The sequence below is a fragment of the Prunus avium genome, chromosome 7, assembly GCF_965620075.1.
Source record: "Prunus avium chromosome 7, drPruAviu1.hap1.1, whole genome shotgun sequence".
NCBI lineage: Eukaryota > Viridiplantae > Streptophyta > Magnoliopsida > Rosales > Rosaceae > Prunus > Prunus avium.
Window position 1 is genome coordinate 33,780,009 of NC_142290.1, and position 13,716 is coordinate 33,793,724.

The 13,716-nt window shown below is 39.3% G+C and overlaps 3 protein-coding genes and 1 pseudogene across 4 annotated transcripts; all 4 read right to left on the minus strand.

The window, feature by feature from the left end:
* Positions 1–632: 632 nt before the first annotated feature.
* Positions 633–2,296, minus strand: LOC110761363 (putative F-box protein At1g65770). The gene is made up of 2 exons (XM_021963826.2): positions 1,005–2,296; positions 633–921 (listed from the first exon to the last, which is right to left on the minus strand). The coding sequence occupies exon 1, from the start codon at positions 2,240–2,242 to the stop codon at positions 1,010–1,012; it is 1,233 nt and encodes a 410-aa protein (XP_021819518.2). The 5' UTR covers positions 2,243–2,296; the 3' UTR covers positions 633–921; positions 1,005–1,009.
* A 1,016-nt stretch (positions 2,297–3,312) lies between these two features.
* On the minus strand, positions 3,313–5,102 carry LOC110761361 (putative F-box protein At1g65770). The gene is made up of 2 exons (XM_021963824.2): positions 3,681–5,102; positions 3,313–3,509 (listed from the first exon to the last, which is right to left on the minus strand). Exon 1 carries the CDS (start codon positions 4,958–4,960, stop codon positions 3,698–3,700), a length of 1,263 nt encoding a protein of 420 aa, XP_021819516.2. The 5' UTR covers positions 4,961–5,102; the 3' UTR covers positions 3,313–3,509; positions 3,681–3,697.
* Positions 5,103–8,106: 3,004 nt separating this feature from the next.
* LOC110761364 (putative F-box protein At1g65770) lies at positions 8,107–9,567 on the minus strand. 2 transcript variants are annotated; one of them, XM_088255985.1, is made up of 2 exons: positions 8,954–9,566; positions 8,107–8,415 (listed from the first exon to the last, which is right to left on the minus strand). In XM_088255985.1, exons 1-2 carry the CDS (start codon positions 9,497–9,499, stop codon positions 8,350–8,352), a joined length of 612 nt encoding a protein of 203 aa, XP_088112111.1. In that variant the 5' UTR covers positions 9,500–9,566; the 3' UTR covers positions 8,107–8,349. The 2 variants fall into 2 exon arrangements, with proteins under 2 accessions (XP_088112111.1, XP_021819520.2); XM_021963828.2 differs by having other exon boundaries at positions 8,107–9,567.
* Positions 9,568–12,387: 2,820 nt separating this feature from the next.
* On the minus strand, positions 12,388–13,690 carry LOC110761385 (putative F-box protein At1g65770; annotated as a pseudogene).
* Positions 13,691–13,716: the final 26 nt, after the last annotated feature.

Sequence of the window (13,716 nt, forward strand, 5' to 3'; positions counted from 1 at the left end):
AAAGCAGTGGGCGTGACGAGATTTGAAAAAAAAATAGAGAGAGAGTTGGTGTGTGAGAGAGATCAGATTTGAAATATGGAGAGGATATAGTTCTAAATAAGAAAAGAAAATTAGAGAAAGAAATATGCATATTTAAAGAAAAAATTTGAAGAGATGGAGATAATTGCATAGAGAAATTAGAAACTCTCCAACAATGAAATAAATCAAATTCTTAGATTAGAAAGATATTTTCTTTTGTAAATAACATGTGACATGGAGCTACTGAGTCCATAACCACTTTACTATTACTACATTACTCAAAATGGAGAACGACTTAATCCAAACAAGATCTAACACTTATGCATAACTAAAGAGCCTAATAATTGTCGAGAGAAGGTACCACAGTGGTGGCCTCTCCCTTCCCCCTTGCTTGACACTCGGGTTCGAAACTCAATGGATTTCTTTCCTCCCAATGTAATAAAAAAAAAAAAAAAGAGCCTAACAATTCACCCAACTCAAGCCAACATACAAAAATTTGTTATGACAACCAAATCAAATAAGCTAGCAATTACATTCGAAAACCTAAGTCCTATGTCTACAAAATATGGGGAGATAGAGAGAATAATAGTTATGAAACAATGGAGTCAAACACCTATTTATAATTGATCATTTCTTCCTGATTGCAAAAGATAATAAGCATAAAGTCAATTGATTGTTGTTTTTCATTCAGAATAACAAAAGATAATAAGCATAAAATCCCATGCTAATATAATTGGGAACTTGAAATTCATAGACTTCCAGTTCAAATTAACTTAAAAACTGACTGAAACTGTTCCATAAGTTCTCTCCTTAACTGCACTCCTGCGAGCCCTGGTTTTTCTGATAACATGTCATGGCAGGACCTCCAAATCTCTGAAACTCCAGAGCTCTCTCACACCTCACCTGTCAAGATCATGTCAAGAAGCAATCAAACACAAAAACAAACAAAAAACCACAAGGAGGGAGAAAGCAGAGCAATTGCTTACAGAAGCTAAGGCAGGGAAGGCCAATATATCTCGGCGAAGAATGGAGCTCCTGCAGCATTTACAACGCTAATGCTATGGTCTGCCAAGTTGAAAACCGAACCATCCCCAACAGCGCTCAAGCTTCTCAGCGCCAGAGGATTCTCCCGGTGATCGGAGAAGTAAATGCAGTTCCTTGAGCACCCAACAATGTCTTCAGCCGAAACAGAGAACGAAAAATCAACGTTCAAGAAGAATGCTTGGTCATCCAAGTTCTGCACTTCATCCCATCTCCCCCTCTCTTGATCCAACTTATAAACCCTGAAATTAACGGTGATCAGCGGACACTCGTCGATTGCATCAGGCCAACCATTCCCTTGATGCCGAATAAAACGATAGAAACTGGTAATCGGGTCTGGTCTTGCATTCGGGTCCGCCACCATGTACCTGTCAACCAGATAAAGATCTCCGCAGCTCTCGACCAGATGCTTCTTGTGCCCAAAACAGACCAACCGAGGCGCGAATTGAACCACTCTCAGAGCCTGGTCGACCCGGAAAACCGTGCCCCATTTGTCCACAACGTACGGCCGGCCCTTGTAAACAATCAGATCACTGTAACTAGAAAACCGATTGCCGATGCTTCTCAAACGCTCGTCGCCAGTCTGAGCAAAACCCAGTTTTCCTTTGTGGTGAATGACGAGAATTGAGCAGGGTTCAGAGTGAGGGAGCTCAATGACTTTGCTCACGCGATCAACGTAAGCAGAGCCAGCTGAGTTTTTGAGAGCGTAGGCTTGGCCCAGCTCCACCATCTTATAATTTACAAAGTTCAGGTGCTCTGGGAAAAAGTCCTCCCCGCACCTCAATTGGCGGTTGGTGATGGGGTGAAGAAGGCGCAGGTTCTGGTTGCACTCTTCTAGTTTCAGGAGCCAGCCCTTTGGGGAAGATGATGATGTGGATGGTGATGACGTGGAGGCGTAAGGAAATGGGTTGGTTCGGAGGAGGTAGAGAGTGGTTCGGGCGAGGGAGGCTTTCGAGTGGAAGGAGAATGGGTATGGGAATTCTGGAGGAATGGAAGGGTGGAATCGGGGAATGGAATGGCGCCAGGAGTAGGAGACGCTGCGAAATCGCAGCCGTTCGATGAAAGGTATGAGCTGCTGGCCGATCCGGGGCCAGAGCTCATCTGGGAGTTTGGACCAGTCCACTGAACAGGGGGCTCTGGAATCCATGGTAGGACCTCTGTTTCTGCTGACAGATGATGACATGCAGAAAGAGAGATAGTGAGAGTTTCAGTCAAGGAGGCAGAGGTGATGGTAGGACCATTGTCCAAGAACATAATCCTTTTATACTGCAATTCTAGGGTAAACAAATTTGTTTTTCTCAAATTTAGTCATCAAATAATCTGGAATGAGTCATCAAATAATCTGGAATTTTGCTCCGGTCGGGAGGTTAGTTAGCGAGTTAGCCTGCTAAACAACTCAACCAACAAAGAATGAATGTTTTTTGAGACCTTTTAAGATAATTCGATGTTTGGTTTAGTAATGTTTTAACAAATAAATGTAGTTCCTTCCTCTAACGTGTAAGATTTTGATTGGTTATCGATAAATGGCCGGAAACCGATATGCTTATTTATTTATTTTATTTTATTTTTTGCTTTTAAGAGTGACAAAATTTACAAAGTCTAACTTCAAACAAAGGTTCTCACTTCCCTCCACGTTGATAATTGGTCGAAATCATAACCGACGGCGACTGTCATCCGTCCAAGTGGATGAGTGAAGGAGGGTGAGATGCAAAGGAGATAGAGCAAGGAACTATTTGAATTATAAAAAATTTGAGTTCATTCCAAAAAAATAAAATAAAAAAGTTAAAATTGATAATGTGGTAAATAATGACGTCAAAATTTGATATTCTAGAATCATGTATTTGTTTTCTTTTAAGGTAAGAAACTAGATAAGGTTGTTTTCCATTTCTGGACAAATCCAGACTACACAGAGTTGTCTTGTCTGTCACTTGAATAGGCAAAGTTGCTTCCCTGTCCCAGTGTGCCTCTTACAAGTCTCTTGCCAAAATTAAATACCATTTACAGTCATTTGCCAGAAAAAATTACCATTAGCACTTAACTCACCAGAAACAAAAAAATACCATTCACACTCACTTACCAAAAAAATACCATTAGCATTCAGCACTCACTTACCAGAAAAAAAAAATACCATTAATACTCATTTACCAAAAAGATACATCATTAACCAGAGAAAATACTTTAATCTTTTCCATTTAGTTACAGTTGGGCAATGAAAGTTGAAGCTTTAAAGCAGAGAAAATATTTAAGAATTCCTTTTGAAATCAACATAACATTAAACAATAACATACAAAGATACAATTTCAAGAGAGAATGCCCTTACATTACATAAATGTGTATAATTTACAAATCCATAACAACACTAGATTACACTGTGGATAATTTTACATATCTCTCTTCATGAGAAATTGGAACCTCCAGCCTCTCTCCCCTGTAAGCAGTAAGCAAGTTCCCTGTGAAGATCAAGTTGAGAAATAATTAATACCAAAAAGGGAAAAAAGGAATCCTTTTCCTTTTCCTAGGGACACAAGAACATCATAAGTAATTAACATATACAGCAAGCTTGTTTGTCAAGTAAGCTTGTTAAGAGTATATAAAAACAACATAATCATATGTATACTTACATTAATCCAAAGGATAATTAAGCTGGGAGTGGCCAAAACATCTGAGAATAAACAGGGGAAGAACTGAGCCAATTAATGCTATGATCTTCCAAGCTGAAAACAGACCCATCTGATCTGATCAACTCTCTCAATGCAAAACCAATGTCATTTGAATCTGTGAAGTAAATGCAATTCCCTTTGCACCCCTCCAACTCTGCAGCCAAAACAGAGAAACAGCAATCAACACTCAAGAAGAAAGCTTGACCCCCCAAGCTCTTCACTTCAACCCATCTACCCCCCAACTCTTCATCACCCAACTTATAGACCTTGAAATCAATTGCCTTGGGATGATCGGCTTCGTAGATTCTTCGACGACGACGAAGAGGATGGCGAAGAAAAAAATTAAAACTAGCATTACGAACATGAATTTTTAGTGATGTTTGATCTTGCTGATTAACATCAAGGTACCTATCCACCACGTAAAGCTCTCCACAACACTCAATCAAATTCTTTCTGCAACCAAAACCAATAGGAGGCGAAAAAGGCACCAATTCCAGAGACGAATTGATCCTAAAAATTTGACCCCATTTGTTAACAACACAAGGCTGACCCTTGTACACAATCAAATCATCGTAATCAGAAATTTGGTCATTGATGAGTGTGAGCTTCTCATTTCCAATTTGGGCAAAACCCAATTTTCCTTCATTGTAAATCATGAAAATTGAGCAGTCTATAAAGTTAGGGGCTACAATCACCTTGTTTATACCAAAAATGGAACCAGACCCCTTTGTGTATCTCAGCGCATATGCTTTGCCCAGCTTCACCATGTGAAGGTCCACCAGGTTCAAATCCGTTGGATTTCTTGCAACGTCGTCGTTGACAGAGCTGACCCGCCAGTTGGTTATCGGATTCAGAAGGCGAATCTTGTCCGCGCACTCTTCGAGCTTCAGCAACCAGCCCTTGGATGAAGGCGATGAGGACGACGAGGAAGGATTCGGATTAGGATCCGGATCCGGGTCAGGTCGGGTGAGGTAGACGGTGATTTGGGAGAGGAAGCCAGTGGGCCCGTGGGGGAAAGGGAAATTGGGAGATATGGAGGCGCAGAAAGGAGGAATGGAAGAACGCCAGGAGCTGCAGACGCTGCGGAATCGTCGGACTTCGATGTGGGTTTTGAGGTTTTGAGCGATGAGTTGGTAGAGTTGGGGTGGAAGATTGGTCCAGTCGACTCCGCTGCTGCTGCCATCCATGGCGGCCTTGTGCCTCTTCTTCTGTTGACTTTGATGAGTAGTTTTGCAGAGCATTGTGCTTCTTCTGTTAAATTTGATGAAACACTCGGAGTTAGTTTTTTTTTCCTCTCGCGTTACTAGTAGTTACTAGTTTACTCACCGTTCGCCGTGAGGCCAATGGTGTAGCTCATTGTTTAGCTAAATTTGCTGTTAACTGTTCGCACCCATGTGAGTGGGTCGAGGTGCCCCCTGATTTTATTCAGGACGCCCTTGATGTCGATAGTTGTACTCGAGGTCAGGCTTTTCGCCCCCCTCGTCCTTCTACTTTGTTATTATGAGTATTCTCTCCTCGTACGCGAGGTTTTTCAAAAAAAAAAAAAAAAAGTCTCATGTCAGACGCTTCACAAAAGTCACTTTACCTTTAAAACTACCTTACAAGTGTTTGCGCAATACGGCCATGTACTCTGTTTTGGTACTCACACCTCGAATCTTTGGATGTGTGGCCTTTGTTCATCTTCACAAAAATTAACATAGCAAACTTGATTCATGTGTGCTTCGTTGTGCTTTTGTGTGTTATGCCACTCATCAGAAAGGCTACCGTTGTTATCACCCTCATACTAGACGTACCTATGTCACTTTGGACATGACCTTTTTGGAATATGAGATATTCTTTTATGACTCATCATCCAATTCTACGCATCAGGGAGAGATACAAAGTGAAGAGCAAAATTGGAGCAACTTGGAAAACGAAGAAATTCACCTATGTACAGAAACGATCGATCATCCAAACCCGACAATCGATCGTCCCGAGTCTGGAGCACGAGATTGTTCTTTGCTGAAAGCGATCAATTCCCCATTCATAGTGATGAATTGCCTGACCCGCCTGACCCTTGCGATGATGTTTCTAATCTGAGTCCCACACCTACAGACAATACAGAACAACGAGATGAATACCCCCCTTTAACTCAACAGTGCCAACAGACCAATCTCCTGAGAATATCCTTGAGGTAACTACTCCTACTACATTTGTGAATTTAGAGGATTAATTTATTGGATACCAATTACCTTTTAGGAAAAATCGTGGGAAGCCACCAAACCGTTATTCACCTGACATTGGTAAAGACATCAAAGTATCCAATTGTGAATCATGTATCCACTGAGAAGCTGTCTGAACCACTCAAGGCCTTTGTGCATCAGTTGTCTGCTATTCATATTCCAACTAAGGTTGCTGAAGCATTGAAAGATCCTAAGTGGATTCAAGCTATAAAGGAAGAGATGAAAGCTCTTGAGAAGAATCAGACTTGGACACTGGAAACTTTACCACAAGGAAAAAAGACTGTCGGATGTAGATGAGTATTTACCATAAAACACAATGCTAATGGATCTATCGAGTGATACAAGGCAAGACTTGTGGCGAAAGGGTACACACAGACATATGGTGTAGAATATGAAGAAACTTTTGCACCAGTTGCAAAATTGAACACAGTCAGAGTCCTACTGTCCCTCGCAGCTAATTTGGACTGGCTACTACACCAGTTTGATGTAAAGAATGCTTTCCTACATGGAGAACTCACAAAGAGGTGTATATGGACATTCCTCCTGGATATAATACTACTCAGACTGGAACAGTATGCAAATTACGAAAGGCATTGTATGAACTGAAACAGTCACCATGTGCATGGTTTGGGCGATTCATCATGGCAATGAAGAACAATGGTTTCAGATATAGTAACTCAGATCATACTCTATTCTTGAAACATCATAAAGGGAAGCTAACACCTTTAATAATCTATGTTGACGACATGATTATTACTAGGAATGATAAACGTGAAATATCTCAGTTACAAGACTATTTGGCTATTGAATTTGAGATGAAAAATCTAGGTGGACTCAAATATTTACAGTAAAGCATTCCACAATTCACTGGATCAGTTGGGCATTAGCGACATCTATGCACCAACGTGAAGGGGAGTGTTGGCATGACTTGTGGACCATTGACTTACTTTCCTTTCACACCAAGAATTCCTATTATAATTGTAATTGATTTACTTTAAATCTTTATTTCCTATTGTAAATAGAAATATGAATTTATTATTTACTTGCCCATTAAAAGTTTCGTTATATTATAAATATGACCTCCTACAAAGAGATGAATACATAGAAAATTCCCACGAACAAATACTCTCATATTAGGTTTCATATTTTAGCAGAAAGTAGCTGCCACAACAAGCCAAGACACTAGCAAGTCAAACATAAGGAAAGAAGAGAACTTGAGACGGAGGTGTAATGGATAGATGGGGGTGCTCGAAGATAAGAGGGAACAGAGATGAGGGAGATAAGAGGGATGGGAAGAAGTGAGATTGGAGATTCAAAGAGACAGGTAGGGAGAGGAAGAAAAAATGAGAAGAAATGGAACACCAACCAGAAGATGTAAAAAAAACTCTCACAGAAGAGAGAAAGGAAAAAGAAGGATGAAACAGAGACTCTCTCTCCTCCTTTAGGCAATGCAATTATGCAACCAGACAGTTTTGGTATAAAAATCTTAGATTGATAATTTGTAAAATCTCAGATAATTGTAAAAAGAAATTGAAAATGATGTTCTCAAACTAGTGAAATACAGCTTGTTGATTATGTCCTTTGACAGTAAACTTATTATTTAAAGTGCCTGCAAAATTATGTGGCTCTCAATTAGTGCTTGGCCTTTAATCATCAGTAGCAACTTTGGAAATGCACAATCAATTTACTGGTACTCAGTGCTTAAGTCCACAAAATTATATTAAAAATACAGAGTTGGAGGGGTGCAAAGGGAATTGCAATTACTTCACGGATTCAAATGGAACTTGTCGACCAGTATCTTTTTATCACAGTAATACTTGATTAAAATAGAACATAATGAAGATTTAAGGAATATTTGATGGGACCATTTTGTGGGGTGATTTGATTCTGGCACATGTTGAAATTAACATGGGGACTGATTTAACCACTTACACTCCCTTTTTCTAAACAAAAAGAATCCCTTTTTCTAAACAAAAAGAAGTGTATGTGGATAAAAGGGGAGCGGAAAAATCATTTACCAATTAACATATCTCAGATTCTGCACGCGTTGAAATTAATATACCTCAGATTCTAGCAAAATAATTAAAACCAAAAAAAGAACAAATAATCCTTTTCCTTTTCATAGTGACACAAGAACATCATAAGTAATTAACATATACAGAATATTAGGGGAAAAACAACTAAAGCTTGTTTATCAATTAAGAACAAGTACTAGAAAGCTTGTTTGTCAAGTAAGCTTGTTAAGAGTATATACAAACAACATAATCATATGTATACTTACATTAATCCAAAGGATAATTAAGCTGGGAGTGGCCAAAACATCTGAGAATAAACAGGGGAAGAACTGAGCCAATTAATGCTATGATCTTCCAAGCTGAAAACAGACCCATCTGATCTGATCAACTCTTTCAACGCGAAACTAATGTCATTTGAATCTGTGAAGTAAATGCAATTCCCTTTGCACCCCTCCAACTCTGCAGCCAAAACAGAGAAACAGCAATCAACACTCAAGAAGAAAGCTTGATCCCCCAAGCTCTTCACTTCAACCCATCTACCCCCCAACTCTTCATCACCCAACTTATAGACCTTGAAATCAATTGCCTTGGGCTGATCGGTTTCATAGATTCTTCGACGACGAAGAGGATGGCGACGAAAAAAATTAAAACTAGCATTACGAACATGAATTTTTGGTGATGTTTGATCTTGCTGATTAGCAACAAGGTACCTATCCACCACGTAAAGCTCTCCACAACACTCAATCAAATTCTTTCTGCAACCAAAACCAATAGGAGGCGAAAAAGGAACCAATTCCAGAGACGAATTGATCCTAAAAATTTGACCCCATTTGTTAATAACACAAGGCTGACCCTTGTACACAATCAAATCATCGTAATCAGAAATTTGGTCATTGATGAGTGTGAGCTTCTCATTTCCAATTTGGGCAAAACCCAATTTTCCTTCATTGTAAATCATGAAAATTGAGCAGTCTATAAAGTTAGGGGCTACAATCACCTTGTTTATACCAAAAATAGAACCAGACCCCTTTGTGTATCTCAGCGCATATGCTTTGCCCAGCTCCACCATGTTAAGGTCCACCAGGTTCAAATCCGTTGGATTTCTTGCAACGTCGTCGTTTACAGAGCTGACCCGCCAGTTGGTTATCGGATTCAGAAGGCGAATCTTGTCCGCGCACTCTTCGAGCTTCAGCAACCAGCCCTTGGATGAAGTCGATGATGACGACGCGGAAGGATTCGGATTCGGATCTGGATTCTGATCGGGTCGGGTGAGGTAGACGGTGATTTGTGAGAGGAAGCCAGTGGGCCCGTGAGGGAAAGGGAAATTGGGAGATATGGAGGCGCAGAAAGGAGGAATGGAAGAACGCCAGGAGCTGCAGACGCTGCGGAATCGTCGGACTTCGATGTGGGTTTTGAGGTTTTGAGCGATGAGTGGGTAGAGTTGGGGTGGAAGATTGGTCCAGTCGACTCCGCTGCTGCTGCCATCCATGGCGGCCTTGTGCTTCTTCTTCTGTTGACTTTGATGAGTAGTTTTGCAGAGCATTGTGCTTCTTCTGTTAAATTTGATGAAACACTCGGAGTTAGTGTTTTTCTCTTGCGCTACCAGTAGTTACTAGTTTACTTTTTTTAATAGTCTCATGTCACGCTTCACGAAAGTCAATATTTTATTTTTAAATTATTTATTAAAGTTCAATATTTTTTTGGTAATTGAGTTTTACACAAAATTGCAAATTTTTTTTTAGCTATAGTTTAAGAGTTTTTCTATTTAAACCCTGCACTTCTCTTTGTTTACCCCATACTCTAAGTTCACCCCAACTTCTAATTTAAAATGTTCACAATTTCTAAGAAAATCCAAATATCTTCCCAAACTACCCCTAAATACACACCCAGTAGAAAAAAATTAAAAATAAAAACTCATCAACCTCACACCCCACACCCCGCTATCTTGTCCCTCACCACTAGCTAGAGCTACGATTTTATTACAGAGATAGAAAAATAATATGTTTTAAGTAGTTGAGTTGGGAGGCAAAGAAACTAGAACAAGACTCATATCCTCTTTCATGAGTAAGCCGTACTTTTACACACATAGTCCAATTTCATCTTCAATTTGGCAAACAAACTAAAGAACACTGATTTTTTTACAAGTTAAAAAACAGAGTGGCTAAACCAAGGTGGTTGGTGTGAGTGGTTCGGCACTCTCATTCCTTAAGAGAGGTCAGGGGTTCGATCCCTGCTCTCGTACGGAGTCACCACTTTGGCCAACACTTTACCCCTTACGGGCCGACCTGGTGTGAGTGGGGATTAGTCTGGGTTGTGGTTAAGGCTTAAAGGTGCCACCCATAGTTGGGGCCCATCCAGGACCACCTCATGGTTTAGACAAAAAAAAAAAACACAGAGTGGTGTTTTTGGGGTTTCAGACTTTCATTTTTATTGCTATTTCTTTATGTACTCTTCCAAGTTCCAAACTTTCCTCTCTTTATTTGCTTTATGGAAAAATTGAACCACCTAAAGATTTTTATTACAGAGATAGAAAAATAATATGAAGATCTTTATTTACTTTCCTCTCTTTATTTGCTTTATAGAGAAATTCAACCCCCAAAGATTGTATTTTTCTAAAACTTAATATGAAGAGTGTTGGGATGTGTGTATAGATGTACTAGGGTTAAATATTAAGTTGGATGACCTTTTTTGTCCTTTTACACAATAATAAAACTTAAGAGCTTAATGATTTAAGTATTGGGGTAAACAAAGAAAAATGTGAGGTTTAAATAGAAAAACTCTAGTTTAAACTATAGGGGAGGGGGATTCTCACACAAACAACCAACGTGCCAAAAGAATTCGAACCTCGAACATGAAATCACTGGTCTGCAAGTCAATGCCATTTTTTCATTGTGCTAGACTTTGTTTGCCTTTTTTAATTTATGTTTAAAAGACTTATCCAACAAACACATATTTTTGCTCACCACTCTAACCCAAGGTGTATTATTACCATCATTCTCAACACTTGACACGTGTCTATGAGCATAACCATAGTTCCACAAATATAAAGCAAAGAGTTAACTATGATTATGCAAATGAGCACATGTTAATTATTGAGAAGGATTATGAGGATATACCTTGAGTTAAAGTAGTGAGAAATTGAGTATTAATTACAAAATATTATCAAGGTCTGAACATGACTCCAAGGACAACAATTCAAAACCGCTATTAGAAGTAGAATTTGAGAATTCCATCTGAAATCCAAGTAACCCAAATATAACACAAAACAAGAACATTTAAAAAGATATAAGTTAACCAAGGTGGTTGGTGTGAGTGGTTCGGCACTCTCATTCCTTAAGAGAGGTCAGGGGTTCGATCCTTGCTCTCGTACGGAGTCACCACTTTGGCCAACACTTTACCCCTTACGGGCCGACCCGGTGTGAGTGGGGATTAGTCTGGGTTATGGTTAAGGCTTAAAGGTGTCACCCATAGTTGGGGCCCATCCAGGACCACCTCATGGTTCAGACAAAAAAAAAAAAAAGATATAAGTTCAAGATAGAACAGCTTACTTTGTCTGTCTGTAATATTAACAGACTCCAACCTTAAACATTGGACCGATAAAAAGACTAGAGTCTTTAACATTGGACAAACTAGACTGATAATTTACCACTGGTTTTATTCTAGGGAAATTTTGCAAATCACTCTTCATGAGAAATGGTATTTTCCACCTACTCCGAGAGATGCAGAAAAGGGTCTTCATTAGCAGTAAAAAAGTAACTTCCCTGTGTCAAGTATTGAAAAATAATTAATACCCAATGAAAATCCTTTTTTTTTCTAAGTGAAACACAATTATTACAGAACATTCAGAGAAGAAAAATTAGTTAGCAATAGCATACATTGTCTCCGTACCATCACCTTAAATATACTGTCTTGAACGATTAAAATGTCTTCTAGGCAAATTTCTTTTCTTTAAGATTTGTAGAATTCTCTCTTAAAATAAATAACCATACTTTCCAATCAATCTACCTCCTGAATTCTAGGCAAGTTTTTTTTTTCCTTTTTGTTACAACGGAAGGGAATCGAACCCTCAACGTAACCTAATTCTAACCCATACTGACCACTTGGGCTTACCAAGGGAAACTCTTTCAGATTTTGAAGGGCTATTTCTTCTTTTAGTTGATTATATTGTAAAATGCACCCTACATACATCAGAGTGTTTGTATATAGCCCCTTCAATTGGAGCCTCTGTTCAACTTGCTAGACATTATGTATAAACTTGGGAGAGAGAGAGAGAGAGAGAGGATTGCATGCACTAACCATGTTATGATACCAAAACATGGATGCAAATACCCCAATTTTAAGTTGCATACACACTCAAGACCCCAACCTTCCAATAGCTTATTAGTTTTTACATTCTGAAGATGAAACTTAGTAAGAAAATTATAAGCATGTAACCAGTAAACATTCTATTCTATATCTTGAGAAGTAAGAATAAATATTTCGTACTTACATTCACCAATCAGCATGCAGACAGACATCAGTCGGGTGAGAGCCAGGCTGAGGGTGGCTGGAGCATCGGAGAATAGCCAGGTGAAGCTGCTAGGTTCGTAATGCTGCCATTTTCCAAATTGAACACAGAACACTGCCGAGTACGCTTTTGGTCGGTGAATAAAACGCAATTCCCCTTCACTCTAGAAACGCCTCTGGTGGAGACAGAGAAAGAGTCGCCATGGCTCAAAACAAACACTTGATCTCCCAAGCTATTCACCTCAACCCACCTACCCCATTCTTGTTCCAGTTTATAAACTTTAAAACCAACTGTCTCAGGATAAGGGGAAGTGAGATCACCAAAAATAAGGTCCCAGTGCTCTAACAGCTTGCCCATCTTGGGCCCCGGCCTCTCAGTGAACCGATCAACCACATAAAGATCACCACAAGACTCAACCAAATGCTTCTGCTCTCCCGACCTACCTAAGGGAGGCGAAAATTGAATCACCTTAAACTCTTAATTCATCCATGAAACTATTCCGTCTCTATCAACAACATAGCAGTGACCCTTATAAGCAATAATATCATCAAACCAAGAGTTGTTGTGTTTCAAAAGGGTCCATTTCTCATCTCCGAATCTGGAAAAGTACAACTGGCCTTTACCGTGCATCATCATCACATTAAAATTATCCAAATGGGTTGGATTCAAGACTACAACTTTGTTCATACAATGAACAGTGAAATCGTTAAGCCGATACTTAAGGGCATACGACTTGCTCAATTCCACAATCCCAAAGTCCAATAAGTTGAATTGCTTTGAAGAACCGTCAGGAGAGTTCCTGAGAGGCGAATTTGTGATTGGATGAAGCAAACGCAGGTTTGGTAAGGTGTTCAATAGACTATAAAAATAAAAATAAAAACTATTTGGTGTTGAATAGATTATGCACAACTGGAAAGTAAAAAAAATTGCATTGGAAAGCAAATTTTTTTTGGCAACAATTTATGTGACACTTGTTGAACATGGATGGTCAATAATTAGTATTATTTCAATTCAAATCAATAAAAACAATTACCATCACAAATCATCACAGCCAACTTATTTTTAGAACAAAAAAAATTATTGGGAGATTACAGAGTACCGATTTCACTGTTTTTTTAAAATTAAAAATGTTGGGTCTCATGAGAACTTTAAAGCCCAGAGCAACTGCAAACCTGCAAAGCCCAGAGCAATTGAGTACGGCACAGATTGAACACAATTGGCTAACATTGACCAGGACCAGCGTTGGTCACCAT